Consider the following 27,791-nt stretch of genomic DNA (forward strand, 5'->3'; position numbering starts at 1 on the left):
CTGAGCAAGAAGTGATAAATGATGTAATTAAGGCAAATAAAGAGGTTTTAAGGGAAGCTCGTTTTCTTCACTGGAAAAGTCAAACTTTTGGATTATTATCTTAAATTTGAGGTTTCAGTAAGAAAGTTGAGATTTTGAGATATTAACCCAACATTTGCATTTGGACTTTGCAATTTTCTTCCACAAGCTCAGACACGAATATTGTCATAGGCGGGGAAGAAACCACTTTCATCCCCGTTTCCTTATATATAAATAGAAGCTACTTTATTTAAAATATTTTGTAAGTCCAATTTTCTGGACTGCTTTAGTGCAGAGGTCATTTGATCTTTCTCAGCGTGCCCCACTAGTCCAGCTAGTCCACTTCTTAAACATGCCTGCGCCAAATTAAAACGAAAATAAACTAACATCAATCGAGAAAGATAAATTGTTGCGTTTTTTTTTACATCTAAGGTTTACGGCCACCACAGAGAAACTTTAAGTGATTTAAAGATTTTTCATAGTATCTAAAAAGAAATTGCCATACCCTATATAATAAAATATTGGCCAGATTAATGTAAATTAAATGAATAATAATTAAGGTTGAAAATAAATAAATAAACAGGCGAGTTTCCTTCCCGCCTGTTTATTTATCCTTCCCGCCTGTAACGGGGCAGCAGGTGAAAAATCAGCAGCAGTCAGGTGCAATCAATTAAGCTAGAGCCAGTACTTGTAGCGGGGCGCGAGGCTTCCTGCAGCTGCATGAGAGCTTTCACGTGAATGGCTGGGTGTAGGCTCGAGCTGCTGCTAGTCCTGACTTGGACTCTGCTGCCGGTGTCCGTCCGGGGGTGGGAGCGCATAAATGAAACTGAGCTTCGCAGTTTGTATGAGCCCGGAGAGAGGGGCGAACCACATGACCCTACAGGTAAACGGCAGGGAGACGGTTGGGCAGGTGTATTTATCAGGATTGGTCACTTACGACTTGTGGCTTCTAACAGCTTGTTGCCTGACGGCTAATTCTGACAATCTAAGATATAGATTTGAGAGGAATGAACATCATGCTTATTACGCTACACTTCTAGCTTTTCCTGCCCATATGAATGGGGTTTTTACTTGTTATCAGTGACCTAACAACGACCTCTGTTGTCCAGATTACAGTAGTGGCCTTGACCAGGGTGAAGCTAAAATTCTTGAAGATGTGGTCCTTGAAGCCGAAGGTGTTGCCAGCAGTGAAAACTTTGACTCCGATGTTGACTATGTTGACTATGATGACTTGGCCGTAGATGATTCTAGACCCACGCACTATGGTGGTGGTGTGGACCGTGGGTTCCAGGTAAAATTTGAAGATGAGCCTCCAAGGAGCTGGCCAGGCAGTTGTAATCCAACTGCTGCTGATCTAGAAGTTGTTTGCAGTGAAAGTGGCTTCCAAATTACTCTGCCAACAGGACCTTTGAGTGAGGTTAAGGTGTTTGGTATGTACTTGGATTAGATTTTTAGATTTGTAATAGATTGAATTGCTCCGTCTGGTAAAACTGGCATGTACTTTCTCCAGGCTCTGGGGACAGTCTGCTGCCTATTGTTGGTGCGCCAGAAAACTGTGGTTATGAAGTGGATCCGCTGAAGAACACCTTAACTGTACCCTTCAATGGGTGCAATGTGGAGCGGCATGTAAGTTGCTTAAGAGTTTCTCCCTTGACTGTTTTGCTTAACAGGAAGTCATTAAACTTTATTTTACAATTTATTATAGGCGGATGGCTTCAGTCTACAGCTGTTGTACACCGATACACTTGGCCAGAGACGAGTGTCGACCACATCTTGCAACAAGTTTGATCCAGAAATGGTGCCACGTTCAGGTGGTGGGCCCTTGCCGTGTGTTAAACTGGTCAGAGATCCACAAGCACTGGTTCCACCACCTATGTTACCGGTTCCTCCAGTACCACAACCAGGATTGCCCCAACCAGCATTCCCTCAATCATCACCAACATTAAGACAACGTGAGTGGTTTGTAGAAGATGCTTTAACATTATTCAGATGAAATTAATTGTTTTTCCCTTTTTCAGATTGCAGCATCCCTGTGGGAGAGCAGGTGAGATGTGGTCATTATGGAATATCTGTCTCAGAATGTCGGGCCATGGGCTGTTGTGTGGATTTGCTAGCGTCTGTCTGCTACTACCCACTTGAAGGTAAGGCTAGTTTTTGACAGATGGTATAAATGTTGAATTTTTAATCCGTGAAACTTAAGTGGCTTTTTTCTATCCCTCCTGTAGAGTGCACAGTGGATCAACATTTTGTATTTGCCATTCGGTACAACTCTGCATCCATCCCTGTGGATCCTACCAGACTGATTGTTCCTGGAAATCCAGAGTGTAAACCAGCCATTGTTAACAACCAGGTCGCCATCTTTAAGTTCAAAGTTACAGAATGTGGAACCCATTCTTACGTAAGTTACCCCTTCAGCAAAGCTGTTACTTGGCAAACTTTGTAGGAATGCTTTGACTTTTTGGCGGCAACCTGGTATATGTCCAAATCTGGAATAAGAATGCTTTGGTGCTTGACTTGGAGATGTTGGTATATGCTACTGCAGGACTAATTTTAATGAGCGGTCATGACCAGCTATCACCCTGATTTGCCACTGTAACAGCCTACACGTTTTGCTGCTAAATAGCAGGCAGCAGTACAGGGGGCAGTACTGCTGACAGATTGGGGGGGTTTATGCAGCTTAAACTGAAAGGATGTCTCTAGTATGACATGTCTAAAGCTTGTTGACTGTCTGAACTCTTCCATGCGCCATCTGATCTGTCAGAATCAACTTTTACTCTAAACTGTCACTGGTATGAGGTTCTCCTAAAAGTTACAAAGGTTTTGAGACTTAAGCAGACACTTGGCTTTTAACATGCTGGCTTGTATTCTTGTAAATTGCACCTCAGTAAGTAAATCATCCAATGTAACTTGTGTTGACAGGATGTTGGTGAGGTGACGATATACCTGGCTGAAGTGCAGAGTATTGTTCTTGCTCTCAATCTAAAGTATGGTGTCATTACAAGAACTGATCCACTCAGGTTAGTGTCTTGTGCTAGATTTTAATATGCAAACACAAATCTAACAGACTGAGGGGCAGGGGCACATGGTGAGCAGTATGCTGTGTTCTAGACTGGCACGTGGTATTAATGGCTTATTTGATCTCTTGTAGATTTCTGATTGAGTGCCGCTATAACAAATGGGGCACTGCTCAATCAATGGCTAGTGTTGGCTACATGGTGAAGACCCCACCTTCCAGTATGCCTTCTTCAGTCATCTCTAACAGTTTATATGGTGTCGAGTTGAGAATTGCCAAAGGTTGGGCATTGCATTGTCTTTCCAACAAACTACAGTAGACAGGCTTGACAAACTCTGCTGGTGTGAAGACTGGCTAAATGCCTTCTGTTTCATCCCAACAGATGAGACTTATTCAAGTTTCTATGACCATCACCATCAGCCCTTGCGGCTGCTCCTCGGCCGCCCTGTGTATCTTGAATTGCGCCTCAGCTCTCCTAACGCAGATGCAATAATTCTTGTGAATTACTGCCTGGCATATCCTCGTTCTGCAAAAAATGCTCTGGTGCTAATCTATGAAGGGTAAGCACGACCATCAACCTTTTAGAGCTTTAAGGTTATCTTGAACTTCTGACTGCAAGTTATGCTTGTCTGCAGGTGTGCCAATCCTCATGACCCACATGTGTCCATACTTAAAGTCAGCAATGTTCCTGGAGTGAATCATGAAAAACGCTTTATAGTGAGTGCCTTCCAGTTCATGGATCAAAGGACAAACAAGTACCTAAATGAAGAGGTGAGTTGGAGAAGTTAATGCTGGAACAGTTCCTAATTTACATGTGTTTAAAAAAAAAAAAAAGGTTGTCTGGGTTCTAAGCAGAACTGTTTTTAAAGTCAATGTTTGCCTTGGATATTGAAAGATTAACTTTGTTTTACTGTGTTCATTCCCTGCCAGATTTATTTCATGTGCTCTGCAGAAGTTTGTCTGCCAGCAGAAAAGAGATGTGATGAGCGGTGCTTTGATGGGAGGGTGAGTCTCTAAATCTTGGTGATAATTTGCAACTTGTTTAATGGTCTAATTAGATTCATTTTCTTCCAGGTTCAATAAGGATTTGATCTGGAAACTAACATTGTGATTTAACTAAGAAAATAAAGCCTTTTAATTCACTATGCATGGATCTTTTGTCGTCATTAAGAACTGCAAGGTATAACTAGTGTGGACCTCAGGGTTTGGCATTTCAGATCCAGACATTGAAATGTTGTTTATTGAACTTATCAAGCACTAAAACATGACACAATTCAGTGATCAGCAATCAAAGACTGCGGTGCATGCTACACAATGGAAACATTGAGCAAACACATGAAATGAGATGATGAGAGCCTTTATTTGTCAGTTGCAGGTCTTTTGCCCACAACAGAGATGACGGACATTGCCGACCGTACATACAATACACAAACATCACATTGGAGAGACGGGTCAGGCTAGGTAGCGAGGGAAACGCATCGAAATGTGTAACACAAAAGGATAATACAGGAATGCACAGATATCAACACACCATAGCACAATAAACGCAGACAAGCAACATGGGAAAGAGTGCCAGTGTGTACATCTGATCTAGGACCGCTGCAATCTTTTGACTGCGCCTCCAACTGACCCGATGTCCACATCAGAGGGGAGGTAAGCATTTGAGGTGGCGTCGGATCCAGGGTAGGGAGGGTGATGAGTCAGTGAGTGCTTATCAGTATATGTCTGAGTGTCCATAGTTCAGCTGAGACGGTGTCCTTTGCCCTGCCAGGCTAAGTAAACAGTCTTCCAGCCAACCCAGGTGGCCTTGCATGGAATGGGAAGGAACAGAGTAAACAGTCGTTATCAGGGTGTTTTGTTCAGCTCAAGCCTTGTAGCTGGCGCAGAGAGGGTATCCGCATGAAGTGTGTGGGGTTTTTTTTTTTTTTTTTTTTTTAAAAACTATAGTGCGAACAGCTCATATATTTCAAAGCAGTTCTACAGTCCAACACTGGTCCCGTTGGAGAGCCGTGAGCTTTGCCATACTTGCGTTCTGTGATGTCATTTCTTGTGCTCAAGGAGCAGATTTCTGAGAACTCACGGCAGTGTGCCTCCCCGAGATGTCATCCAATTTTGCACCCAGAGATGTTATTCCGGGCTAGCCCTTCCGAGATGTATCCAGTCTGCAGTCAGATCTTATTCTGAGTATTCACAGCAGCCGTAGCCTCTCCAAGATCTTATCCGTGCTGACTCAATGAGCCCATTTTGAGAAACTCACGCCTCTCCCATCGTTCCAATCCCAGCAGGCAGCCTTGTGGGGGTTTGAACAGCCGGTTCCGCTTTCTTAATTCTTCGATAAGTCTGGGCCAAGCCAGCTCCGATCAGCAAGAACCCTGTTACCATGGTTCCGAATAAGTAGATATCTTCAGCACTCAGGCTCACCCAAGCCCAAACTTCTCGTTGAGAAAGGGGTGTCAATTGCATTTAGGGACCAGTTGATCCAATCCATAATTCCTCTTTTAGGTTTTAGAGAACAGACGGAGTGTTCCAGGGAAAATACAAAAACAAAACAAAACACGAGACTAGACAAGGACATAAGCAGGGATGATAAGGGAGAGGAGGAAAAAGTGCGTCCGCCTCCTTCGAGAGCCAAAGAAGAAATATTGCATCTAGGTAAAATGACCATAAGTTTAGTGCAATTTCAAGTGTAGTTTGCCATCATACTGCATAATGTACTCAAAGGGAACCTGGGTCTGTCCTGGGGCCTCATTCCAGTGGGATGTGCTAGAAATGCCTGAGCTGATTCTTTTAGTCATGGAGTAGTGGGTCTGAGCCCCCCACTGATGGGTGAACCCATCAGACTCTGTCCAAAGTTTGTCTTCATCTAAAACTTGTAAAAAGCAGGGTGTGGAGGAAGAGCTGTAAAGGCGGTGTGACCTTGGTTGATTAGCACTTAAATGTGATTTGATCACAATTCACTGTGTGAAATGTGAAGCTGCACCAGTGTTGGCCTGTCGCTGTCAAGTTACTGTCAATTCCTCAGATTCTCATTGTGCCAGACTGCAAAGCCATATTGATCACACAACCGGAAAATCATCTTGCAATCCAAATAAATACTTGATACAATGCCTTATGGTTATTGCTTCAGCTGTCAGTTTAAGACTTTAAAATTACTTGTACTTTTGAATAATTGTCTTTATAGATGTATACCTGGCAGACCCTTTTGATAATTCATTGGTGACATCCAAGTGGTCCCACAAATCTAAAGGAATCTGGCTTTTATCACTGTAGCCTCCCCTTTTTCCCCAGTGGTTGATGTTGGTTTCATAACACAAATTTAAAAGCTTCCCCTCTTTGGGCCTGTCATTTACATGTGGCTGCTTGTCATTAACATGCCTTATTTTTTTTTTTAATAAAGTCCTCTTCAGAGCTTCCTGACATACACCCATCTTGCAAATCAGGTTAAAAGTATAAGCATCCATCAGTAAATGACCTAAAGCTATGTGCTGTTAACATGTAGACTACATCATTTGAGCTCCCCTATAAATTAGAAGTTTTCAGTGAGCTTGATCCATTTACAACATTGTAGGAGCCATATGAGTTGTTCCTTTTTTTGGATTAAGAGGGTTGGTTAAAAATGCACACATTGTATTGGTGCACGGGTGTGGGGCGTGACTCATGGGTGTTAGGTGATAAATGTGGTTGCACTCACCTGTTCACTGCACTTGATGTTGAGCAGAAAGGTAGGTAGGGTGAGCATGAGGGGAAACCTTCTGTTGACCGCATCTTGAGTCATTTTGATGCAAATTTTTTATTTATTTTTTTGCATGCAGCTTGAGTTTAGTTTGGTGCACTAATTTATGCCAGAGGCTGTAGTTTGGCATAGTAATTGGTGTAATGTTTGTAAGTTGCATTCGTTTGCTTGTGCAGTCTCTGCATTTGTATCATGCTTTGATCCCATGTTCTGATTTTGTATAGTGGACAGTGGAATTAAAGGAGCAAATAGTACAGAGGTCTATCTCATGTGTTTATTGTTGCGCGTCATCTGTGTCCTCATGTTTAGCCTGCAGCGACCGTTGGTTGGAAGAGCCGCAACAATAATTTTGTAAGAAATATTATATTTGTATGAATATGCATGTAAAGTCCTTTATACAAACCAGAGGAACTGAAAGTCCGCTATACTTAAAATATTGAAAGCTTTTTTCCATGTGCCATACTGCTTAACATTGGAGTCATTTCTTAAATATTTTTCTCTTTCAACTTTATTTCGTTAACTTGAACATGCAAAGAAACAGATGTGCAACTATGTTTATGTGGTGTTGGTAGATAAAATAAAATAAAAAACAATTATTTTTTTGTCATTTTTAACAAACGGGAAAACAATTGAGAAGTAAATGTATTTTTTTTCCCGATGAGACGCCCGTGACGAAGCAGCTTCCGATGACCCATAATTCTTTGCGCTTTGAAGCAGTTCATATGGTGGGTTGTTGTTTTTACCCCACGAGTTGAATCGCTTTGGGTTTTTCCCCCCACAAAACAAGTAGCTTTTGTTGTTTTGCTTTTTTTTTTTTTTTACTGCAGACCTCAGAGTTGTCCGTCGTTAGCAAATACAGGAAGTCTTTCTCAGCTGAGAAGGGCCCGGAGTCACATGTTTACATCAGCTGATCTGGAATAAAAACACAGTAAGTCTGTTTGACAAGACGGGTAGATTTTAATATTTCTCTTTGCAGTTTATAAATGACCAAAGTATTTGGCTAGATCAGCTCTCGGTCACATTAACCCAGACGGTAGATATAACGGCAATGACCCGTTACCTACCTTCCAGCATCCGCTTAGCTTAGCCAACTTAGTTTCGCTTCACTTGCCATTTTACCACCTCATTATTCGTGTTTCATAGCATGCTGTACAAAACCCGCTGGTACCAAGCCGAAAAAGGTTATATCCGCTTTAAAAAAAAAAAAAAAAAAGAACTATATTAACTATTACATCTAAGTCTCTGTGCCTATTTTGCATGGAAATATTCAGATATATGGTCTAGAGGAGTGGTCGTGCAACAACAAGGGCGAGTCCAAATTTCAGTGCACACCTGTGGAACGTAACCTCCGTGTGTGCTGAAGTTTTCATGACCTTCTTTCAGTTTCTCACTCAGTACGAAACGGTTTAATTGTTGTTTATGGCTTTCTTCACACAATTAGTGATCTTTTCACGTCTACACATGTTATCAACCATAGTCTACCTAACTGTTGTTTTAATACTAATAAATAATAAACTATTATCTTTTGTGCAGCTCGATTATGTTTGGTCGCCACACAACTCTAAGCTGTTAAGACATGAGATGATATTTTCTATGATAAGTACATTTAGTTTAAACAGTACTTTAAATGCAGTTACTCAGCGAGTGAGGCATTTTACAGTAAAGTTCAACTACCTTAATTAATTTACTGCATCAGCATGTGGCTTTTAGGTTATCTGATAAGTGTAGAAGCAGGGACCAGAAGGCACAGAACTGAGCATTATCCTTTACTGTGTCAGTTGTTGTAACTTTGTACTATGAGCCTCACATTTCTTGACATTTTCTTGCTGTTTTGTTCTGAAAGCCTGGTGTTAAAGTGCTGATCAGCTGCAGCTGTAGATCTGAGAAATTATGATGTGAAACAAGCTTAAGTCTCATGACCTAATGTGCAGGATGGGAGCTGCAAATTCAGCAGCAGTCAGCAAATTTGCAGGAAGGCGTGGTCTTTGTGCTCTCATAAGATTGCACAAACCCAGAGGTGGACTCACACCAGTCTGCTTGTTTAACCCTCAGATCCCATTGCTGGCACAAAATGTCTCATCTCACAGAACTTTTCAAGTATGTGGACGACCACCAGGACCTGTATGTGCAGGTAAGATTACTCAGGAAAAATATAATAGTTATGCTGGACTCAATGTAAGACCTCTTGGCTGTTTAATCATTGTATGGTTGTCATTTGATTTAATAATTTATTGAGCTAACTTTAAACTGGACAGCATTGTAACTCATTCACTTAAGCTGGCGCTATAGTAGATGCCAACTGTAAAACCAGATATTATAACTGCTGCTTTAGTCAAATTTTGTAGAAGGTCTGATGTCCTAAGAATAACTCATTGTGGCTCTTTTTTGAGCATGACGAAAGTGCCTAAAACACCTATTTTAATTTAAATCCCTTTTTCATAATTGTCCTCAGCGCCTGGCTGAGTGGGTGGGTGTCCAGAGTGTGTCTGCTTGGCCTGAGAAGCGCGGGGAGATCAAAAAAATGATGGAGATGGCAGCCAAGGACATCGAGAGGCTGGGAGGGACTGTGGAGTTGGTTGACGTTGGCAAGCAGAAGGTCTTGCACTGGTTACATTTCTTAATGCATTAATGATTTGTATATTGCATTATCTTTTCTACTTAAATTTCACCATAAATCATTATTCATGCAGCTTCCCTCAGGAGAGGAGATCCCCCTGCCTCCTATCATTCTGGGGCAGTTAGGATCAGACCCAGCCAAGAAGACGGTGTGTATTTACGGGCACCTTGATGTTCAGCCAGCAAACATCGATGATGGCTGGGACACAGAGCCTTTCACTCTGGTGGAGAAAGACGGTAAGAGGAGAATACTTTTGGCCTGCGTCCTGCACAAAACAACCCTGGAGCTGTTTCTGAGCTGGAAAGTTATGCGAGTAACTGAAGTCAGCTGGAACGCGCTTTGGGCTTGTAAAAATAGATGAAAATGAAAACTTTAAGGCTACTGTATCCAGCTGTTTGTAAGTTACACCGGGTAGTTTTTGGTTTAGCAAAGTTATAATATCAAATATGACTGAAAAATGAGCTACCGTACTGTCCTGTAGATAGAATAGATGGCAAAACTAAAAGAAGACGAACTAATTTTCTAAGATGAATAAAGCTGGTCAATTACTATGAAAACAACAAAATAATGAGGACAGAGCGTTTTAGTGGTCTTAAATGAACAGATTACAGAAAACAAATCCAGTCAGCAGGTAGGTAGTGCAAGATGAGAATGCTATATGGCACTATAACTAAGAGAAAGCGTGCCATGCTAAACTATGTAGACTACGAGTGTGTCTGACATGCAAAGATGAGTAACACAAAACAAGTCACAGGATTGTCTTGGGAGCTTGAAAAAACAAGGCAGTTGGCCTTCTTTAAGTTTGCAAAGGCATTTCACCTCTCATCCAAGAGGCTCCTTCAGTTCTAAAAACAAATGGTTGTGTCCCAGGTATTTAACCCTTAGTTGGCGTTATTCCCTTTCAAGATGGCCCTGAGACGCGTTGATCATGTCATCACCTGATATGAGGGCTCACCTTGGCTCATGTCATTACAATCACTTGGTCATTACAATGACTGGAGATTAGTCACAAAACCACCTTGCCTCTGCTCAAAAACCATCGTTGGAACAAAAGTGGTGGATTACAGCACCAGCTGTCACCCACCTCCAGTGCAGGCCTGAGACCCGATCCCAGGTGCTTCAACCCACATTCACACCTGGCCTTAGGCGATCTCAACAGGCCTCATCGTGGTGTATGGCAGGGGTGGTGCAAGGACAGGGGTCATCTCGCGACAACATCAATAACATCAAACTCTCTCTTTGGTGTTTAGATTGGTTGAACTATATTTGAATGTTCTTCAAGCTTTAATCAGCTTTCTGCTTGCAGTAACAGCTAGCAACATGTTTCCAAAGTCCAGCCTATTTAGCTCATCTTTTGTTAGAGCTGCAGTCTTATCGCCAGTCTTCTCAGGCCAAGTTGAACCCATAAAGTTGTTATTATTAGAAGCTTTTGGAACAGACTCGGCTTGTGAAAAGGCAAAATGGCTCAAGTGAGGCGTTCTTTAGATGTTCTGTGTGTTGTATTATTACGACATATATCTGGATTTAAACAGACATGGATGAATGTTAAAGAGCTTTTTGCTTCCTTAAAGTTCTGGTTTGTTGGACTCGGCATGCGTGATCTTGTGCGTTTTGAGTCAGCTGACACAAAATGCCACATCCTCTTCCCGTTGTCTCATTCCTGCCTGCTCAGCTGTGTTAGTGCTGATTATGTCACATTTTACAAAAACTTGCTGCAGACCTTTTTAAAAAAAAAACCATGAACAAGGGTTTCATATTGTTACACATAACTAGGGATGGGTATCGTTTAGGTTTTATCTGATACCGGTGCCAAATCGGTACTTTTGAAACGGTCCCGGTGCTCAAACGGTGTTCAAACCGGTGCTTAAAGACTGGAGAACACAAAAAAAAAAAAAAAAAAAAAAAGAAAACCACGAGAGGTCCCGCCCTATAAGGCTGACTGAGACTTATAAATTATCCATTTTGTCCACTGTTTTCGGTGTTTGTCAGATTTCAGTCTCAGAGTGTAAGTCATTTTTTCCATTGTATATATGTCCTCAATTACGTCCATCCAGTCTTCCAGTTTTAAAGGATCGCTTTTCAGCCAATTTTTTGTTATCACCTTTTTGCTTGACAACAACATAATCTTAAACAAATACCAGTCCTCCTTTTTTACATTTTCCCATATTCCAAAATACATTACTCGTGCCTCACACAGTACTTCATACCCCAGCACCTTCGTCATTGTTGCCGCGATTCTTTCCCAATATGATTTAATATATTTACACTTCCAAAACACATGTGAGTGATTGGCGTTCCAGTCTCCACATAATCTCCAGCATTGTTGGGGTGTTTTCAACTGCTTGCTTTTGATATACGGAGTAATAAAAAACCTAATCACATTTTTCCAGCCATATTCTCTCCATCGTCTAGAGCTAGTGGAGTTATGCTGTGTGAGACATAAGGATCGCCAATCATCCTCTGACAACTCAATTTGTAGTTCCGATTCCCACTTTTGTTTAATATATAATGTTTCATTCCTATTCGAATTTTGTAGGCCATCATATAATTTCGAGAGAATTCCTGATGGAAGATTTTTATATGCACCTGTTATTGTTCCTATTATACGATTTCTTTCTCTCGAGAGCTTCTTTCTAATTTCTGTATTGTAAAAGTGTCTTAATTGAAAGTACCTAAATAAATCTGATTTATCCAATCCGAATTGTTTCTGTAGATTCTCAAAAGATTTAAATGTTGTCCCATCTATTAATGTACACATTGCTGTAATTCCTTTATTGACCCATCTTAAAAATGTGCTATCCCATTGTCCACTTTGGAATTTTCGAGAGTATGCAGGCCAAATCAGCAATTTACAATCTTCTGTAATTCTATATTTCTTCATTATTGTCCACCAGAGTTTAATAGTAAATTCAGTGATGAGATTTTTGTTCGTGGGCTGGGTAGTTTCTTCTCCCAATCTTGCTAGTGGATGACATGATAGGCAATAATTTAACTCTATATGCTTCCATTTTGAAGTATATTCTGATGAACACCAGTAAACAGTATATCTCAGCTGGGCTGCATAGAGATATTCCTTGAGATTCGGGAGGGCAAGTCCTCCTTTTTCTTTTCCTGATTGAAGTATTTTAAATCTTATTCTTGGCTTTGTCCCTTTCCAAATAAATCTACTAACTAATTTATCCCATTTACCAAACTGTGCATCTTTTATTTGGACTGGTAATGAGGTGAATAGGTACAATAACCGGGGAAGCACATTCATTTTTATTACCTCTATTCTTGAGCTAAGGTCCTTGACAAGCGGAGCCCATTTAATCAGATCTTTTTGGATTGTGTTACTAAACTTCACATAGTTTGCCTCGTATAAAGTACTTGTATCACTAGTTAAATAGACACCTAAGTATTTGATCTTATTTGAATCCCATTTTAGTTTAAGTTCATTTTGTAATAATTCTTTGGGGAAATAATTCAGACAGAGTACTTGAGTCTTTTCGATGTTTAGTTTATATCCTGCGTTTTTACCAAAATATTTTAATGCTTTAAACAGCCAAGGAAAGGTTGTATCAGGATCCTGTAGATATATAATTATATCATCTGCAAAAAGACCTATTCGTTGTTCAAGTTTGGAAACAAAAACCCCTTTTAAGTCTGTACTTTGCCGTATATACTGAGCCAAAGGCTCAATATACAAAGCAAAAAGAGCTGGACTCAAGCAGCAACCTTGCCTAGTTCCTCTAAAGAGCTCAAAGCTGTCTGTCAAGTCCCCATTTATTTTAACTCTAGCCATTGGCCTATGATACAGGGATTGTATACACTTAATGAAGATACTGTCAAAGCCCATTCTCTTCAAAACAGCAAAAAGAAATATCCAAGAGACTCTGTCAAAAGCCTTTTCAGCATCTAAACTCACTAAGGCTGTTGGGATTTTTTCTCTATTAACTTCATTAATTATATGCAATGTGCGTCGTATATTGTCTTGTGTCTGTCGCCCCTTAATGAACCCTGTCTGGTCTTCATCCACCAGATCAGGAAGGAACAGCTCTAGGCGTCTTGTGATTATAGATGTAAATAGTTTATAATCAACATTTAAGATGGAGATTGGGCGATAAGAATCACAGTTTTCCTTGTTTTTACCTTCTTTCGGTAAGACTGTGATGATGGCCTCTTTCCAGGAAGGTGGAATTTTAGCGTGTTTTATTGTCCAATTAAAAGAATCTATCAAAATAGGGGCCAAAACCTCTTTGAAAGTCTTATACCACTCATTGGGGTACCCATCACTCCCTGGACTTTTATTCGTCTTCAATCTCCTTATTGCCTTATCCAGTTCTTCCTTTGTAATTGGTTTAGTTAATAGTTCATTTTGAGTTGTCCCTATTGAAGGGAGGTCTAACTGATCCAAAAACTCTACAATTTCTGGTCCATTTTTCTGATCCGGTTGACTATACAATGTTTTATAATATTCTTGAAAGGTGTTTTTTATCTGTGTTGGTTCATATAGTAGTTCCTTGGTATTTGGATCTCTAATCTTGTTGACTGCATTAGTTATTTGCATTAATTTTAACCGTTTAGCCAATACTTTAGTTGCTTTGGAGCCAGACTCATAGAATGTTTGTTTTGTGAATCTCAGTTTCTTTTCTATTTCCTCCATAGTCAAATCACTTAGTTGTTTTCTTACGTTTTTGATTTTTTCGGCCAAATCAGGACTCAAATCTGTATGCTTTTTTTTTTTTCCAAATCCCTTAATTGTTGTTCTAATTTGGACTGTGTAAGCTTCTTCATTTTTTTGAGGTAGCTGGTCCTTGATATCAAATACCCCCGAGTTACTACTTTCACAGTATCCCAAATTATTGTTGGGTCTATCTGATCATCCTTATTGTGGGCAATACAGGTTTGTATTTCTTTTTTGATCTCTTTTACCTCAGATTCATTATTGAGAATACCAATGTTCAATTTCCATAATAATTTCTTATTCTGATTATGTAGGTGAATAGTCAAATGAATGGCGTTGTGATCCGACAAGTCGGCTATACCAATATTGCATTCTGTGACTCTATGTTTATCACTTCTATTTATCAAAAAAAAATCTATCCTAGAGTGAACCTTATGGGCTGCTGAGAAATGGGTATAATCCTTCTCCAGAGGGTGTAATTCTCTCCATACATCACAGAGATCCGCTTCCTTTATTAATGAGTTAAGAGATTTAGATTTATTATCTTTGCGTCTTTTTTTGCTTGTAGTATCTTTAGTATGATTTAATATACAATTCCAGTCGCCCCCACATATCAAGGTCCCTTCACTAAAGCTTATAATTTTTTCAGATAGTTTTTGATAGAATTTTGAGTTGTCCTCTGGAGGGGCATACACATTTATCAGGGACACCACTTCATTATTAATCCTCCCTTTGACAGCAACATATCTACCCTCCTTGTCACAGATTTCCTCTAACTTTTCGAAATTTACCGTGTTAGCTAATAAAATTATAACTCCTCTTCGTCTGCTATTCTTACATGAGCTATAAAAGGAATTTACATAGCCAAACTTTTTAAATTTTTCATGTTCTTCTTTTGACATATGAGTTTCTTGAATGAATATAATCTGTGCCTTGTGTCGTTTCAATTTAGATAGCAATCTACTCCTTTTAACTGGATTCCCCAGACCATTGATATTGATTGAAATAATTTTTATTTTACCTACACCACTCATAATTCGTACAGTGTGCAATGATCATCCCCTCTAGTTTAAGAAAATAAAATAAAACAATATTACTAGACATTAAACAAAAATTAAACACAAACTTGCGACTCCCAATTAGTAGGAAGAAACTGTCTCCCACCATGACCCCGTTGGTAGATCTAGGGTAAAAAACCTCCGTAAAGGAGGGCCCTATGAAATATTTGAGAACTGAAAAAGTAGTTCCCAAATTTTAGTCCAACGTATTTACCTCCATCCGGTGTTGCTCCTCCAGAACTTTGAATTTAAGAGGCCTATAATTTTCTGATCAGTAACAGGGGGAAGATATCCCCCGAACTAATCAGCATTTCTCTGAAATTCCTCCAATTTTTTTTTTAACTCTCTGCCTCGGGGAAGAAATTTGCTCTCGATGGGAGATTGAGGCCCGTTTCCACTCTCGACACCTTCTGCTTAGCGCATCGTCTTCCTCAGATGCCGCCGGGATCTGGACATCGTATCCCCTCCTCTGCATCTCCATAGCCGCCTCTCGTACGTTACCGTAGTTTCTGACTCCGTCCTGCCAGTGGATCCGAATGCTCGTGTAGGGAGTTTGGAAGCGCACTCCCGCTTCCTTTAGTATCCGCTTAACTTCTCTGTATTGTTTGCGCTTTTGAACAATATCTGATGCATAGTCATGATCAAAGTAGATCGTCTTGCCATTCACCTGGATTTGCTTCTTTTTCCAAACTTCTCGAAGTATGAATTCTTTCGTTGTGAATTCCTGGAAATTAATAAGAATCGGACGTGGGAATTCTCCAGGGCGCGGTTTCTGTACAGAGATACGATGGGCCCGCTGGATCTTAAGTTCTAGCCCGGCCGGTATAGGTATCTCGTGCTGTAGCAGCTCCGAGACAAAGTCTTGGACAGATCTCCCCTCGGAGCCTTCCTCCACTCCAACCAGGCGTATATTATTTCTGCGGGATCTTGACTCCAGGTCCACCAGCTTGTTCTGAATAAATTTCTGTGTTTTCAAGCTTTGGAGGAGCGCTTCAATTAACTCCATTGTCACATCTTCTATATTTCCCACTCGATCCTCGGCTTCCCCCACTCTCTTCGACAGAGTTTTTATGTCCTCCTTTATCTTGTCGAGCTTACCGCCCAATTCCCGCTGTAGCGTGTTAATGCCTTCTCTCAGCTTTTCATTATCTTGTTTCATTTCTGATTTCAATGATTCGATGGCTTTTAGTAATTCGCCAGCCGAATCTCTAATTATGCCATCGGGGCTCGTGCAGTCTTGTCCTGTTGCGTTATTGGTATTTATTTTTGCGGCTTTATCATGTCCCCTTGGCATTTTGGCCTCCTTTTGCCTTATTCCTCACCAATTATATTCGTTTTGCTCAATTGAATTGTCTGTTGACGAGTTTTCGGTGTTTTAAATTCCTGATAGGGAGCTACCACCAAACGCGTCCACTCAATCCGCCATGACACCCGGAAGTCGAGTTTTTTTTTTTTTTTTTTTTTTTTTTTTTTGTGTATTTGTTGTTGTGTTATTATTATTATTATTGTCTTGTCCGTATGTAATACAAAGGAAAAAGTATAAAATAAAGAGTTAAAAAAAAAAAAAAGACTGGAGAACACACAATTGGTCCAAAAACCTCTCATATTCAGCTGGTTTTTTGTAAAAAGATAACAATGTTAGCCTTTTCTGCAGCTATGGGGCATATATGGTATCACTCTTAGCTGGAAGCAGTGCTTAAACAATGGAAAAAAATACAAACTTTGTCCAAAAACCTCTCATGTTTAGCTGTTTCCCTCTTTTTCTTTGGTCATTTTAGCCTTTTTGGCCAGGGTGAAGGGAGTATCTGCCATCAACCAAGAAGACAGCCGCATGTAGCTATGATGATGTTTGCTAGTTCACCTTACATGCATTAATGTAATAACGTGGTTAGCCTACTCAACGTAAATTACACACAAACAACATTAAGCTACTCACGCAGAGAAGAACAGCTGCTGCTGCCATCAAATACGGCGCATTTCTCTGCTTTTAAAAAAAACAAACGCTACGCGTCGCCAGGTGTTTCATCGGATTCGAGGTGTTATCTCCTTTGACAGTATCACAGTATCAGCTTAAAGCACTTGTTGCAGGCTGCTGAGTTTGCATATTTTGCTGTGAAGTACAGCCAGACTTTTGACCGCTTCGCCTTGGACATTTTTAATCTGTAGCTCTGCATAAAAGAACGTACGTACCTAGCCCCGCCTACTATCCTCGGAAACGTAAAATGATTGGCTAGAAGTGTATCACAGCTCAGGAAAAAAAAGCACCGAAATAAAGCACCGAAATGTGCGCTGCTTTTCGGTCTGGTTACTACCGTTTATGTCAGAACCGGTACCCATCCCTACACATAACCTTAGTCATGATTTAAACAAGCTTAAAATGGGGCACTGTCGTCTGCTGACTATGTAATAAACATAACCTTAGTGTCATTTGTCAACTCCACTATCTTCTCATTAGAACCTTGAAACTGAAATAGTTTTATTTTTGTAGGTAAGCTCTATGGACGAGGATCTACTGATGACAAGGGTCCAGTGTTGGCCTGGTTTAACTGCATTGAAGCGTATCAGAAGATCGGAAAGGTACAGTTACTGCCAACAAAAGGTGTTTCAAGTTCAGATAGTTGAAAGATGATATGATATTTTAGTGTTTCTTAAAAAAAAAATCCCTGTTTGAACAGTGACTTGAAACGCTTGAAATTACTGACAGGAGTATATTGAGGTGTGATGGTTTATTTCAGAATCTGTAAATGTACACCGCTACTTGGAATATTATTAAGGTTTTTTTGTTTTTTTTGTTTTTGTACAGTGATGATAAAGCAGAATAGCTACTATATAGCACTGTATTCTAAAATGATATGTGGGTCATTCATATCACACATAAGATTAATTATATGCTTAGTTTGGACTCATGCTCAGTTTTATTATTAAAACTTATTGTGAGAAATGTAAAACCTGTGTAATAATAAGTATTAGGAAGTGTATTTTTGGGTTATGTAGGTTGTATTTGATTTATTAATGTGCATAATTAGAAATAAGGTGATTTAAAAACAAAGCCTTGCAACATGGAACAGCTAAGTACATGGCTGCATTTCCAAACTGATTAATCGTCATTCTTAGAAATGGATTATCTCTGTTAAAGTACACCACTGATTTGCAGATCACTTGTTGATTGCTTCAGAGCTGTCAGCAGTAAATGTCTTGGTCAAAGGTCCCGGGGTAGGATTGTCGTACAGGAATCACTTAATGTTTATGATAGGTTTGTAGCATAAACCTATTCGCTGGAACGTTAAGGACAATTTAATTACACAGCAAAGCAAGACACGAGTAGGCAAAGTTCTTTATGTTTCTCGTGCACGGGAGAGAACTGGACAAACACCGTCCCTTCGCTTGACCCCAGTTGCTCTCGTCCGCTCCCCCGTAACACTCCTCTTTTATTGAGGTTACATGAATATACCGTATTTCCCGGACTACAAAGCGCACCTGAATATTAGCCGCACAAGCTAAAATCAGGGGAAAATCCTGTTTTGTACATACATTAGCCGCACCTGACTAAAAGCCGCAGGTGTTTCAATGTTGACTTATCATATGTAAGAGAATATGCACAAAGGGAATTGTCAGGAAAGAGATGGCTGTTTGGAGACACACCCCTTTTATTAATATTTTGAAAAACAAGTTATGGGTACACATGTAGTACATAACAGTAACCTACAGCACACCAGAAAAATAGATTCGGACTACCTTTTAGGCTCAGGTGCAGTGACACGGCTTTAACAAGAAGAAAAGTCAGTCATTCACCATCTTTCTCTTCTTCCTGCGCACTAAAACCACCAAAGTCCTCTTCTCCAGTGTCTGATACAAACAGGCTCAGGATGGCTTCGTCATCCACTCTCCGCTTCTCTCCTTCGTTGTCACTTTCAAAACCAAAGAAATCCTCGTTGTCAGTGTCAGAGTCGAACACCCTCAGAAGGGCCGTGGCGGTGTCCTCCTCTCCATCATGCAGCAGTCCAGCCCTTCAAAATCCGTTGGTGATCGTGGATGTTTTCGCACTTTTCCACGCTGTCAGAATCCACCGGTGGAGTTGGGCATAACTTGCTTTTCGCAAGTTTATCGCCGCTCGTCATCCACGCCTCCCGCTGAATGCGTAGCGCTACTTTGAAGTTAGTTTTTCGCGCTACTTCGTACGGCACTACGTTGCCTGGCGGACGGACATGTGACTAACATACCACTCTTGAACCCCGATCCTTCCGCCAGGCAACGTAGTGCTGTACAACAGCGGAACAAACAAAACAAATCGTCTTACGATATGACAAAAATCACGGACAATCCATAGAAAAGCCGCACCTGACTAAAAGCCGCAGGGTTCAAAGCTTGTGCAAAAAGTAGCGGCTTATAGCCCGACAATTACGGTACATAGGTGCATTAACATATGACGTCTACATACACACAAAGAGTACCTTGCCTGTGCGTTTTGTAAGCGTGCGTGTGTGTGGTGTCAGAGTGTGACCCCATAAATGACTTCCCTAAACCTGCTGGTCTGGAAGTCCAGTAGTTCATCTAAACAAAAGGCACTTAGACTAAAACTGACATAGCTACGTTTATCCTACCACAAATCAATAAAAGAAGGTAGACCTCTCCCATGCTCCCAGGATGTGGGTGTGAATGCCAGAACACTCAGAACACTTTGCAGACTCCTAAGGATCACACATCCTATCACTACACAATTGATTATACACCTCTAAGCATATATGGTTAAATATTTCTAAGCATAAATGACAATCAACAATATAAACCTAACAGTTTAAACTGAAGCACATCGTCTTTGCTTTTTCCTGAATTGTACTGGACTGTACTTTAAAGCGTTAAAGGAAAGTTCTCGCGTAGCAAAGACTGGAGATAAAAGATCAACAGTCAGCATGTGCAGGGAGTCCAAATTAAAAATATGAGATTACTCAAGTATTTTGTCTTTAGAAAATGAAAAAAACTAATTCACAATGAGCCTGAATTTAAACTTGAGCCAGTGACCAAATTGTAGTCTTCTGATTTTTTTTTTTTTTTTTTTTTTTTTTTTTTTTTTCTTTCTTATGCATCTCTCTTCTTGTTGCAGGACCTTCCCATCAACATCAAATTCTGCTTCGAGGGGATGGAAGAATCTGGATCTGAGGGTCTGGATGATCTTGTGTTTTCTAGAAAGGACACTTTCTTTAAAGACGTGGACTACGTCTGCATCTCTGACAACTACTGGCTGGGCAAGAACAAACCCTGCATCACCTACGGTCTGAGAGGAATCTGCTATTTCTTCCTTGAGGTGAAGTCCTGTTGGATTATTGTTGGTGGGGAGAGACACAAGCTGTGTATTTTAAAATAATGTTTTACATTCCAACCTCAAGGTGGAGTGTGGTGGGAAGGACTTGCACTCAGGGGTGTTTGGTGGCTCTGTTCATGAGGCCATGACCGACCTCATCGCACTTATGGGCAAGTGAAGCTGATAATTGTGATTTTTGGTCTCACCGACCTTATTTTACAGCAGTTTAGAGTTTTAATCATGTGTTTGACTTCCTGCACAGGCTCCCTGGTTGACAAAAGGGGTAAGATTTTGGTTCCTGGGATCTATGACAGTGTGGCGCCTCTGACAGCAGAGGAGCAAAAGCTGTACGAGAAGATCGACTTTGACTTGGATGAGTACTGTAAAGATGTGGGGGTTGACCAGCTGCTGCATGACACAAAGGCAAAGAAATTATTTATGTTGTTCGCATCACTCATTGGTGGAAATGTGCTGTATAATTTTGGGTCATTCACACTTTTTGAACCTAGTGTTCTTTATTTCTTCCACCATAGGAGCAAATCCTCATGCACCGTTGGAGATATCCTTCTCTTTCCCTTCATGGTATTGAGGGGGCTTTCTCTGAAGCAGGAGCCAAGACGGTTATTCCTCGCAAGGTCATCGGCAAGTTTTCCATCCGCCTTGTGCCTGACATGGACCCTAGAGATGTGGAGAAGCAGGTAAACACTGTGATAGGTAACAATGATGGCATATAGCACTCACCTAAATAATGTAGCAGAAGTCGCTCTGTATCTCTGCCACTTATTGGTAATTTGTTGCTCAGGTGATTTGCTCAGCCATGCATTGTTTTTGTTTTTTTTTTTTTAAAGGAGTGTATAAAAGAAATTGCAGTGTATGAAAATGAGAAATATTATGAATATATTAAATTATGAAGTAAAAAAAAAAGTGGAGTGATTTAATTTGAATGAAGGTAACTTTATTTAGACAGAAAACCAATGTCACAGGTCATAAAATACACAGGAATTATAATATACCTGCATAAAATTAGGAAAACCAATCAATCAAGTCAGTTTCTTTTGCCTCACCTAATACAGTTCAACCCTTTGCACTCATAGTGAGCACCAGGTTGTTTCTGCATAAAAGCTTCAACAAGTCTAAGTTATCTTCCCCTCTTCAAGGTCGTCGATCATCTGCAGAAGAAGTTTGCTGAACTGGGAAGCCCCAATAAACTGAAAGTGAACATGGGCCACGGGGCAAAAGCCTGGGTCTCAGACTTCAACCACCCACACTACATGGCAGGGAGAAAGGCCATGAAGACAGGTACAAGGACTTAATGATAAAAGCTGTTAGATCAAAGAGGGAGTTCACTCAATATCACGCATTTCTGTTATCTTGATACAAAGTCTAAATCAGTTCTGTGTTTATTGTATTACAAAAGTGTAAAACACTTTCTCCTGCTATAATACAACTGACTTTCTTACAGTTTACATTGCAATGCTTTTTCTTTAAGAGAAATCAAATATTTTTGTCATGTTTCAGTTCCTGTCCTCGGGCAGATGTTTCAGGACATTAAAAACAAAGACAAGCAAATTTATTATCCAAAAGCCTTGTACATATTGTGGCGAGCTCAGACAAGGAGGAGACAGAGACCTGCTATTCCTGCCTTAGCCGAAATGCTAAGCTACAGGGAGGACAGCCTTTTATTACGAACGCCCATTCACACACCACAGCAGTGAGAGGTGGTAAACGGGCACAGCCGTCTAACTCACGGTGCTCTGCTAGCCACACAGAACACACAGCAGCATTAATGTTACACACTAACACAAAAATGGTGAATCAACACCTGATAACTCTAACTGCTGTTATAACACTAAAACTTAGAACACGTTAACAGCAGCTATACAGCAAAGTCCATAAGTTCTTGGGCCAGTGGCCCCTCCCATAGACCAATGAAATATCTTTATAAGCTTTTCTGTTATATGCATATTTTTGTGGACGTTTTTCATGTATTTTCACTGATAGGATTATACCCAGTTTAATGTGAAAACAAAATATTATTATTATTATTAAAATTGTTATTGCTTTTTGCCTTGTTTTTTCCTCCTCGTTGTGCTGTAGTCTTCGGGGTCGAGCCTGATCTGACTCGCGAGGGCGGCAGCATCCCAGTCACCCTGACCTTCCAGGAGGCCACAGGCCGTAATGTCATGCTGCTTCCTGTAGGGTCCTCTGATGATGGAGCTCACTCTCAGAATGAAAAGATCAACAGGTTGGTCACAGCTCACACCGTTTCACTTCTTTTGAAATGTGGAACAAGTAGGAACTATTGATAAAATAGATGAAATATTGCAGTAAAAGAAGAGGATCATGTTTGTCATCTCCAGATTATTTCTGTGCTTAACTTAATGACAGGTAAAGTGAGTGTGTTTTTTTTTTTTTTTTTTTTTTTTTTTTTTTTTTTTTTAAATTATAAACCGTTGTCATTGCTTCATTTCTCCATTTTCAGATCAAACTACATTCAGGGAGTCAAGCTGCTGGGAGCATACTTCCATGAGGTCTCTCTGCTGGAGTGATTTGATGGTGTCTCATAATGACAGGTGTAATATATGCTCATCCTTCATTTCAGTACATAAACTTAACCTAAACTGTAATTACCTTTCACAATGAATGGTTTTACACACCCTGCTGATAATAAAAGTGTTTTTCGTACTTTGTTTGAATTGTCCTCTTTTGTCTTTGTTCTTTTCATGATGTAACAGGATTTACTTTTGATGCAGTGCACTACTTAGCATGTGGGTCATAACTCACAATAATACTGCCAGGTCTCTCTTGGAAATGAGATTTTTAATCTCAATAAGATTTTTACCTGGATAAATAAAGGACTAATAAAAAAATAAATAAAATAATGTTGGTAAGCTTAATTTAGAAGCTGTCAAATGTGTTTGAGGCATCAGTGACAGCAGCATGACCAAATGCTGTTATTGTATTAGTGTTTTCCACATCACAGTGTTAAAAAAGTACAATCAGTCAATTTGAATGTGTCGATATATGTAGAAGCTTTCCCAATGTTAACAGTTGAATGTCCAGTTCTACAAATGACTATGCTTGTTATATGTAACCGGTCCAATCAGCCCTTTTATTCTGTGATTTCTGACATTACTTGTCTTTATGTTACTTTAGGAAAGATAAATCAGGGTGAGTTTATATCACAAACTTAGTTAATGCCATTTCCTGAGAGAAGGATGAAAATACCACCAGGTATTCTGATAGCAGTCCATGGTGATAATCAAAAGGTGTAATGAAGCTACCTACCACTATTTATTCTTTTACTATACGCTATTATTTTTGCTAGTTCATAACCCAGCCATGGGGGCTTCCAATAAACCAGTGTACTTTTAGTACTGGTCCCGAAACCTGTGGCCAGAATCTAATGGTAAAGTCTTGTTTAGTGGTCGTCTTGACACAGAACAGGTGAGCTTTTGTGCACAGATTTCACAGGTTTACTCGCTGAAATAGTTTGTGACGTAGCAGCCCTCCTTTGGATGAATCCTTCCTCCCTCCTTTAGATCCTGTTTTACAATTTTTAAATCAGATCACTCTGAGGGTAAATAGAGGCTCCAACATCTCTGCTAAGGAAACAAGGTGCATTTGCTTAGTCTAAACTATGATAGAAAGAAAATCAAGTATTTATTTTCAGAAATTTATATCTCAAAATGCAATCGATTATATACCTCTAAACATTATTGATGCTCTGTTTCTAAGTACAAATGACAATCATAAAAATATCACTCCAACAACTAACATGATCAATAATTAATAATTCGTTTTAATTTAATCCAATATTCACCTTATTTATGAGAATAATGAGAAGGACTTGTGAATATGGTAAATGGCCTGTGTTTATATAGTGCTTTACTAGTCCCTAAGGACCCCAAAGCACTTTACACAACCAGTCATCCACCCATTCACACACTGGTGATGGCAAGCTACATTGTAGCCACAGCTGCCCTGGGGCGCACTGACAGAGGCGAGGCTGCCGGACACTGGTGCCACCGGGCCCTCTGACCACCACCAGTAGGCAACGGATGAAGTGTCTTGCCCAAGGACACAACGACCGAGACTGTCCAAGCTGGGGCTCGAACCGGCAACCTTCTGATTACAAGGCGAACTCCCAACTCTTGAGCCACGATCGCCCAATATTGACTTGATGATGTGAACGAGCTGCTGCTGAGTGAGTATTTGTCACTGTGTAGTACACGCCTGCTTCCTCACTTTAGCAGCAGTAGTACGATCCAGTGCAGCTCCAGCTGCCACACCCAGTCCAGCTCCAACCAGCACTCCTACTGGACAAGCTGCAGCTCCCACAATAGCTCCAATAGCAAGCTCGGTCGCAATCGCAGTACTGACTCCAGCAGCTGCTCCAGCACCGAGTCCAGCAGCAGCTCCAGCAACAGCACCAACCCAGCTGCCCCGGATAAACTTGTTTTTTCTCTCTGCTTCATATCTTGCTTCAGTGGCCATCAGCCCAGGGTTTTTCTTCTGAAGTTGTTCCATCTCTTTGGTTATAGCGCTCTCTGCCTTTTCAAACAACTTGTTGGTGTAGTAGCTTCCTCCGTTTCTCTGAACCATTAGTCTGATCTTCTCCAGCAGCTCTCTGACCTGAGCAGGATCTCTGCTATTGTTGTTAAAAACATGATATCGTCCTCCACACTGACGGACGAATTCACGAAGAGCTGGAGTCTTAGTGATGAGTTCTTCTATGGAGGCATTCAGATCTACATGTGTGAACAACACCATGGTGTAAGGCAAGGCAAGGCAAGGCAAATTTATTTGTATAGCACAATTCAACAACAAGGTGATTCAAAGTGCTTTACAGAGACATTAGAAACAAAAACAAATAAAAAGCATGATTTAAAATTGATTAAAACAAGCAAACAAACAAACTAACTAAACACACACATTTCACACCTGTTCGCGCGATCTGAACCCTTATCGTAAGGGGAGCTACCAGTCCTTCTGTGGACGAGCTACTTTCTATTTTAAATTCCCTGAATTTAAAATACTCTCTAGACCCAGTCTAGACCCAGTTGGGGAGCTACCCAGAGCTCTAAACCCACTTAACAAACAAACAAACAAACAAACAAAATAGTATATAAAATCAAAACAGATAAAATCAGAACAGTAGATAAAATCAGTAGTTAATGTAAGTTTTGAAATTTAAGCTTAACAAACAAACAAAACAGTATATAAAATCAAAATAGATAAGATCAGTAGTTAGTGTAAGTTTTGAAATTTAAGCTTAAAAGTGTGGATTTGGTGCTTTATTCAAATGCAGCTGAGAATAGGTGAGTCTTCAACCTGGATTTAAATAAACTGAGTGTTTCAGCTGATCTGAGGCTTTCTGGGAGTTTGTTCCAGATATAAGGAGCATAAAAGCTGAATGCAGCTTCTCCGTGTCTGGTTCTAACTCTGGGAACTGATAAAAGACCGGATCCAGATGACCTGAGGGATCTGGAAGGTTCATACTGGGTCAGGAGGTCACTGATGTATTTTGGACCTAAACCATTCAGAGCTTTATAGGCCAGCATCAGAACTTTAAAGTCTATCCTCTGACGGACAGGCAGCCAGTGTAAAGACCTCAGAGCTGGACTGATGTGGTCCACTTTTTTGGTCTTAGTGAGGACTCGAGCAGCAGAGTTCTGAATGAGCTGTAGTTGTCTGACTGATTTTTTAGGTAGACCTGTAAAGATGCTGTTACAGTAATCAAGCCTACTAAAAATGAATGCATGGACTAGTTTTTCCAGGTCCTGTTGAGACATCAGATCTTTTATCCTTGAAATATTCTTGAGGTGATAGTAAGCTGACTTTGTTATTGTCTTAATGTGTTTTTCTAAGTTTAGGTCTGCATCCATCACTACACCCAAATTTCTCGCCTGGTTTGTGGTTTTTAGATGTATAGATTGAAGTTCTCTGGTGACCTGTAATCGTTTTTCTTTGGCGCCAAAGACTATTACCTCAGTTTTGTTTTTGTTTAGCTGGAGAAAATTGTGGCACAACCAGTCATTGATTTCCTCAATGCATTTACCAAGAGCCTGTACAGGGCCTCGGTCTCCTGGTGACATTGTGATATATATTTGTGTGTCATCTGCATAGCTGTGATAGTTTATTTTGTTGTTGTTTATAATCTGTGCCAGTGGGAGCATGTAAATGTTAAACAGAAGGGGTCCCAAGATGGAACCTTGGGGAACTCCACATGTGATACTTGTCTGCTCGGATGTGAAGTTACCTATTGATACAAAGTATTTCCTGTTTTCTAAGTATGTTTTAAACCAGTTTAGTACAGTTCCTGAAAGACCTGCCCAGTTCTCCAGTCGTTTGAGTAATATGTTGTGGTCAACTGTATCAAATGCTGCACTGAGATCCAGTAAAACTAGGACTGACATTTTTCCACTGTCTGTGTTCAGACATATGTCATTAAACACTTTGGTCAGAGCGGTTTCAGTGCTGTGGTTCTGTCTAAAACCTGACTGGAAGGCATCGTAGCAATTATTCTGTTTTAAGAAGTAACGAACGGCTTCATCTCCAAACACCTCCTGAAGGATTCTCAGGGTTTTTTGTTCTTCATCTATAAATATGTTTGGCTGGATCACAACCAGGAACACATGAGGACCAGGAGCAGCCAGTGAGATGCATCTATTGATCTCCGTGTTCACCTGGCCTAAGGTAAACACAGAGTGAAACAGGCCTGGAGTATCAACGACAGCCAGGGTTTGAAAATCAAACAGAGCTGCTTCCTGCTGACACTCTGACGTCACTGAGGCAGGGGATGAAGCTGATGCTGTTTTAAAGGCTTTTCCTCCCAGGATGGTGTTTCCCGATGAACTCTTCCCAGCTCCAGTTTTCCCAACAACAACAATCCTGAAGTCTTTTTCAGCTTTTCTCATGGACTCCTTAGCCTCTCCGAACATCTCATTGGTGTAGCAGCTTCGTTCGTTTCCCTGAACCATAGTGTTGATCTTCCTCAGCAGCTCTCTGACCTGAGAGGGATTGTCATCATCTCGGTTGTTAAAAACATGATATCCTCCTCCACACTGATGGATGGATGGTGACTCCATCATGCTCCAGGTTATCTCCACATGTGAACAAGGCCATGGTGTAGTCTGCTAAGTGTACTCCAAACATCTGCTGAAGGATTCTCACTGTTTCTCGTTGTTCGTCTGTAAATCTGGCCACACAGATCACAACCAGGAACACATGAGGACCAGGAGAGGCAAAGGAGATGATTCTCCTGATCTCTGTCTTCATTTCCTCTTCAGTTTTAACATTATCAAACAGACCGGGAGTATCGACCACAGCCAGTTTTTGACCTTCAAACTCTCCTGTTTCCTTCTGACACACTGAAGTTATCGAG

The 27,791-nt window shown here is 40.5% G+C and overlaps 3 protein-coding genes across 3 annotated transcripts; 2 read left to right on the top strand and 1 right to left on the bottom strand.

The window, feature by feature from the left end:
- Nucleotides 1–711: 711 nt before the first annotated feature.
- Nucleotides 712–4,172, top strand: LOC146643702 (zona pellucida sperm-binding protein 4-like). The gene is made up of 12 exons (XM_085396727.1): nt 712–901; nt 1,128–1,448; nt 1,529–1,644; nt 1,724–1,970; nt 2,037–2,159; nt 2,244–2,416; nt 2,938–3,035; nt 3,167–3,312; nt 3,414–3,591; nt 3,667–3,802; nt 3,962–4,036; nt 4,106–4,172. Exons 1-12 carry the CDS (start codon nt 757–759, stop codon nt 4,112–4,114), a joined length of 1,767 nt encoding a protein of 588 aa, XP_085252853.1. The 5' UTR covers nt 712–756; the 3' UTR covers nt 4,115–4,172.
- Nucleotides 4,173–7,446: 3,274 nt separating this feature from the next.
- LOC146643703 (cytosolic non-specific dipeptidase-like) lies at nt 7,447–23,089 on the top strand. Its single transcript, XM_085395099.1, has 13 exons — nt 7,447–7,489; nt 7,592–7,692; nt 8,817–8,895; nt 9,217–9,360; nt 9,455–9,617; nt 17,594–17,682; nt 20,207–20,407; nt 20,490–20,574; nt 20,667–20,827; nt 20,938–21,102; nt 21,562–21,703; nt 22,502–22,649; nt 22,887–23,089. Exons 3-13 carry the CDS (start codon nt 8,836–8,838, stop codon nt 22,951–22,953), a joined length of 1,425 nt encoding a protein of 474 aa, XP_085251225.1. The 5' UTR covers nt 7,447–7,489; nt 7,592–7,692; nt 8,817–8,835; the 3' UTR covers nt 22,954–23,089.
- Nucleotides 23,090–24,558: 1,469 nt separating this feature from the next.
- Nucleotides 24,559–27,402, bottom strand: LOC146643704 (GTPase IMAP family member 9-like). The gene is made up of 2 exons (XM_085395098.1): nt 26,948–27,402; nt 24,559–25,184 (listed from the first exon to the last, which is right to left on the bottom strand). The coding sequence occupies exons 1-2, from the start codon at nt 27,385–27,387 to the stop codon at nt 24,623–24,625; spliced, it is 1,002 nt and encodes a 333-aa protein (XP_085251224.1). The 5' UTR covers nt 27,388–27,402; the 3' UTR covers nt 24,559–24,622.
- Between the last annotated feature and the right edge of the window lie 389 nt (nt 27,403–27,791).

This window comes from Rhamphochromis longiceps, linkage group LG22, assembly GCF_057381845.1.
Source record: "Rhamphochromis longiceps isolate RC_006_pf linkage group LG22, R_longiceps_female_GT1.1, whole genome shotgun sequence".
Taxonomy (NCBI): Eukaryota; Metazoa; Chordata; class Actinopteri; order Cichliformes; family Cichlidae; genus Rhamphochromis; species Rhamphochromis longiceps.

Excerpts from the sequence above, each read along its gene's own strand:
- LOC146643702 (XM_085396727.1), top strand. The coding sequence starts at position 757 with ATGGCTGGGTGTAGGCTCGAGCTGCTGCTAGTCCTGACTTGGACTCTG. Across the intron at positions 1,971-2,036 it reads ATCACCAACATTAAGACAAC|ATTGCAGCATCCCTGTGGGA; the intron begins GTGAGTGGTTTG and ends TCCCTTTTTCAG. Across the intron at positions 3,313-3,413 it reads CGAGTTGAGAATTGCCAAAG|ATGAGACTTATTCAAGTTTC; the intron begins GTTGGGCATTGC and ends TCATCCCAACAG.
- LOC146643703 (XM_085395099.1), top strand. The coding sequence starts at position 8,836 with ATGTCTCATCTCACAGAACTTTTCAAGTATGTGGACGACCACCAGGAC. Across the intron at positions 9,618-17,593 it reads CACTCTGGTGGAGAAAGACG|GTAAGCTCTATGGACGAGGA; the intron begins GTAAGAGGAGAA and ends TTATTTTTGTAG. Across the intron at positions 17,683-20,206 it reads CGTATCAGAAGATCGGAAAG|GACCTTCCCATCAACATCAA; the intron begins GTACAGTTACTG and ends TTCTTGTTGCAG.
- LOC146643704 (XM_085395098.1), bottom strand. The coding sequence starts at position 27,387 with ATGGTTCAGGGAAACGAACGAAGCTGCTACACCAATGAGATGTTCGGA. Across the intron at positions 25,185-26,947 it reads TTTGGAGATGAAGCCGTTCG|TTACACCATGGTGTTGTTCA; the intron begins TTACTTCTTAAA and ends CCTTGCCTTGCC.